The sequence below is a fragment of the Nuphar pumila genome, chromosome 6, assembly GCF_984573655.1.
Source record: "Nuphar pumila chromosome 6, dmNupPumi1.hap1.1, whole genome shotgun sequence".
Lineage (NCBI taxonomy): Eukaryota > Viridiplantae > Streptophyta > Magnoliopsida > Nymphaeales > Nymphaeaceae > Nuphar > Nuphar pumila.
Window position 1 is genome coordinate 125,615,240 of NC_143254.1, and position 4,827 is coordinate 125,620,066.

Here is a 4,827-nt window from a genome sequence, read left to right on the forward strand (position 1 = left end):
GAATATATTTTTGCACCAAACAATGCGAAAGACGCATTATTTTAAAGAAGTTTTATTGTTAAACTTAATTTTTGCAAATCAAATAGTATATCTATATATAATGCAAAAAATTTCTAAACCATTTTTTGTGTTACTTAAAAGAGTTCATACAAATCTAGATGAGCCGAACCAAGTAACTATTGTTCACCGAGGCTATTTTATGAGTTTGAATGAGCACTTTACAAATCATGCTAGAAGCATATTGGCTTGTTTCTCAACCCTACCCACAAGTCCATGTGGGTCTTTACGCTTGGCTAGGGAGTCCCTCAATTTGTCCTAAGATGAAGGGACAACTTGAGTGCGAAAATAGGTGGTGCATCCCCAAAGCATAAAAAAGAGTTTTTGGTGGACAGGAAAAATTACACATGAAGTTTTGTATCGAGAAACATGGCATGGTCAACATTGCACTTCTCCACAAAAAAAGAAAAAGAAAAAGAAAAAGAAAAAGAAAAATAATAATTTTGTTCAACATTAAAAAAAAAGGTGCTTCTATGGTGATACTGACCATGACTTGAGGTGGTACTTGATTTACATAGATTTAAACTCCAAATGCTAAACCTAACATTTGAATCATGTGTAACATATTGAAACACAATGTTTTATGCCATTTTTTAGACTACCCTTATTTTCATGAATTGTGAAAGGTTTCAAAAATGGGATCATGATAAAACTTTTTAACATAGTAAATAAACCATGTTAAACACATTTCTAAGGTTAGATCTACCATTTGGTGGTTAGATTCATACAAACAACAATATCATGGTATATAACCACTTTATATTTTTTCTTTAAAAAACGATTGAAAGAAAAGACTTCCACATCTTTTGCCTTCGATCTTGACTCGGGATGCAAATGGGTTTGGATCTGGAATGAAGGTTTTTGCAAGTTTTAGCTGTTCCGCGCATAGACGCACGCCCACCCTCCCTCTCAAGAATTTAGAACTCCCATTTTGGCTGCTTTCAACATACGTACACAAATTTTTCAAGTTTTTGGGTCCGTCCATGGTTCCCATCCAATTTTAATCCAAATTCTCGTGTATTTAAATGTTTTAGATCCGAACCTTTTGCATTTCTAACCCGTGAGGCCAAGTGGAGAGAGGGGGGAGGGGGCAAAATAGTCTCAATGGACGTGCACAAAATCCATAGGTTTTAAGTTTCAACACTCAAAAAACAAAAGAGAAGATATCCATTCAATGAGTGAAAGTGGGGCCCACCCTCTTTCGTATCCAAACAAACAAACAAACCCAAAATGGAAGAATAAAAAAAAAAAAAAGGCGTTCACACATAAATCGCGTGCGGTCACTCACTCTCCGTACCGTATTTTGCGTTGCCAAGCAACTGCTCCCACCTGCTCAAGCGAGGACGGAAACGCGGGGCCCACACGAATCTCCCCCCTTCCCTTCACTATGGCCACGTGTCTCTCATCCAAGGCAGAACAGAACCCTTTCCTCAATCCCCATGCATGGTCCCACCCAACTTAACGGGGGCCCAGAGGTCGGCGAGGCACAAGAAAACTACTTTTTGATATGTGGGGACCACTGGGCGTCTCGAGAATGCAACCATTTAGGTTTTTGCCAAATGGGCCCCAACTGCACGAAACCTGCCGCACACGCAACAGGTGGTCCCCACCGCACCACTCCCCCCCCCCACTCCGCTACCCCCGGCCCCGGGGCCCACGACGAGACCCGGCCCGGAACTGGTGGAACTCGTGATGCACGAATCGATCTCACGTGCGACCGTCACCTCCCTCCTCCCTTGGGGCTCTGCTTCGTCTCCTCCCTCATGAACCGGTGCAGCGTCTCGCCGGCTGGGGGTTTGTTGGTGGCCGGAGAATGGGCGGAGGCGGCGTAAGAGGAGGTGGTGGGTGGCTGAGAGGAGAGTCCGATTCCGTTGGGTACCATCAGCCCGGAGGCGGAGAACGGTCGGAACGCGATGTTCATGAGCTGTGAAGGCGGCTGCTGCGACGCTGGAGACGCTCCTGCCTGACCGCTAACGGGCAGCATCCAGATGGCTCGGGCGACGGGGTTCGGCACTACCGCCTCCCCGCCCACCGCCCATATGGGCCCGCAGACGCTGTGCGACATCACTGACGTCGAGAACGGAACCGCCACTGTCGGTGGCTCCGCCGTCGTGATGGCGGTGGTGGTGGTGGGTTTCCTCCGGCGCTTATTTTCCGGGGTAGAGGTGTCGCCGGAGGAGGACGAGGAAGAGGGGTGGTCGGTGGGGACTCGTAGGGCCCCGTCGACCGAGACGGCGATGGCCGGGACAGTCCCCGTACCGGTGGCGGCGACGATGGCCGGCTCCGCCTGTTCCAGTAGCCACCTGATCGTCTCGCCGTCGGACCGGTAGCCGAGCTCCCTGGTGAGTTGGAAGATCCTGGCCGCGCAGGTGGGCGGCATCCGCACCCTCCGTCCCCTCCCCTCCACCTTGGTGTGGCGGTCCTTGGCGGACCCCCACCTCCTCGCCGCAACCGCCACTGGCTTCTCCTCCTCCGATTCCGGCGGTTCCCGTTTGGCGAAGGTCGCCACCGCAGACGACGAGCAGCCGGACGACGTCCTTATGCGGCGGCGCTCCTTCCCTTCCTCTGACTCCATGGAGAGGCTCGCCCACCGAGGAAGCCGCGTCTCGAATGCGCGGTGGAGGTACCCAAATGGAGGTGCGAACCGTGTCCGCTTCGCTTCTCTGCAACACCACCTTTCTTCCTCTTCTTGTTTTTTAGAGAGAAAGAGGAGGGAAGTTCTGTGAGAGAGAAACGGACGGTCACACAATGGCAGGACGTTATATTTTATAGCAATACGGACCGGCGAATTCGTGGGGACTCAAGAGAGAGAGAGAGAGAGAGAGAGAGAGAGAGAGAGAGAGAGAGGAGTTCATGCTCGACAGAGAAAAATATTTTCACACATTTTTCTGTTTTCGGTGGATGACATTTTCTTGATTTTCGAATCATGTTTTGGAACGTAGAGAAGGGGATGGTTCACCCCCTTGTCTTACCTTTCAAAATTTTGCTTTTTGGGCAAATCTTACCATATGAATGTGATACGCTGAATGAATAGACTTTTAGATAGAACTTTTTGGATGCGAGAATTTGAAAATCAAAGGTTCTGAAATTTTTTACATTATTAAATATTACATATACATTAAAATTTTTTTTTATCCAAGAGTCTAATCATATGTTTTCAACAATGAAAATCCCATCTACTGTCAGATTTACCAAAAGCATATCTAAGATGAAAATTGCTTTTTTAACAAAGATATCTACCAACAGGAACTCCCCTTGTCTTGCACTAGCAATTAGTGCACGTCACCTTGTGTTGGGATGTTGCAAGTTCAAACCCCAAATGGTATGGTTGTATAACGGTAAAGATCTGCCTAACCCCAGCTTTCTCCATAAAAAAAACCTAGCATCCCAATGATATATTGTTGAATGCTAGGGATGAAAAAGAGCTATGCAATTAAAGGGATGCTACATGCTCAAATATTCTTATATTTTTAAAAATGTACTTAATGTATATATTAGGGTGCATTAAAATCCTTTTTTTTTTTTTTGAAAGGCAAGCTGGGGTTAGGCAGACCCCTACAAGTTATGCAACTATACCATTGGGTTTTGAACCTGCAACGTCCCCAACACAAGGTGCTCTTACCAGAGAAGTGGAGCCCCAGTTGGTTGGGTTCATTAAAATCTTATTATGTAGAGGATGAGGATAAACCAAGGCGAGCTCATTAATAGGGAGGTCAGCCCTTACCCCGTGTTCAAGTTCCCGTGGTTTCTCCGTGTAAGAAATGAGAACAAAGATAGAACCATTGTGAAGTGGTGGTTGCATGCGTTGTAATCGAGCCATATTAAGCTATGGTCTAAACAACCTATCCAAACTGCACCTAAAAAGTTCATGGAACCAACTTTCACATCCAATCACTAGGTGAGGTAAATAGCTACAAAGCACATGATTTCTCAGGCTTACTTTCGCGGAAAGTTGCGCATGGGCCCACCAACTTGGCTAAGTCTCCGCGCACAAGAGGCAACACAAGCACCTCATGTGCAAAGCCAAGAGCTTGAAAGGAATGGATTCTTATGTCATCTTAAAAGTAGGCAGCATATGATTGTCAAAGTGTCTTGTGTCAAGCTGAAGGCTCAGGATCGAATCCCGGTGGCACATGGGGGTATCGTTTCTTAATTTATCATACGTAAGGCTGGGTGGTTGTGTCCTCAACTCGGAGTTTTGCCTTGCAAGGAGGCAGGCACATTAAGTGACCCAATTCTCGACTGAGTGTTTCTTTGTCATAAAAACACACAAAGCTTTTGCCATTCTCATATTCTTTTGCCAAGGAGATATTTTGGTTGTTTTTGCCCTTCCTATAAAATCTCTTGGAAAATGTTTCTTTGTCCACACATTATTTCCCTAAGCATTTTGTATTCAAGAGTTTGGCCTCGTTGATCAATCTCCACATTCTTATGATAGAGATTTGAAGATGTTTTGTATAAAACAATGCGCTGTAGATTCATGGATCCCACTTTTTCTTATCATGTTCTCGTAATTGTTGAGCTAAAACACAGGTAAAGGAAAGACTTTACATGAAAAATGAACACGGATTTTTAAAAAATGCTGCCAACTCGGCCCATGTAAAAACTTTCATAGGGAAGAGGTATGAAAGAATTTAATTATAAAAATGTGGTAGGTGGTCGAAAAAACTGGCGCTCGCTTGTGCCGTAATAACACTTTCCCACCATGATAATTTCATGTTTGTTTCATTCATGGTAGGCATGAATTACATCATGGTTGTTGTTTCAGCA

At 45.4% G+C, this 4,827-nt stretch overlaps 1 protein-coding gene across 1 annotated transcript; it reads left to right on the plus strand.

The window, feature by feature from the left end:
- The first annotated feature begins 1,938 nt into the window (after window positions 1-1,938).
- Window positions 1,939-2,492, plus strand: LOC149836079 (uncharacterized). Its single transcript, XM_090010779.1, has one exon. It carries the CDS (start codon window positions 2,046-2,048, stop codon window positions 2,385-2,387), a length of 342 nt encoding a protein of 113 aa, XP_089866905.1. The 5' UTR covers window positions 1,939-2,045; the 3' UTR covers window positions 2,388-2,492.
- The last annotated feature ends 2,335 nt before the right edge of the window (window positions 2,493-4,827 follow it).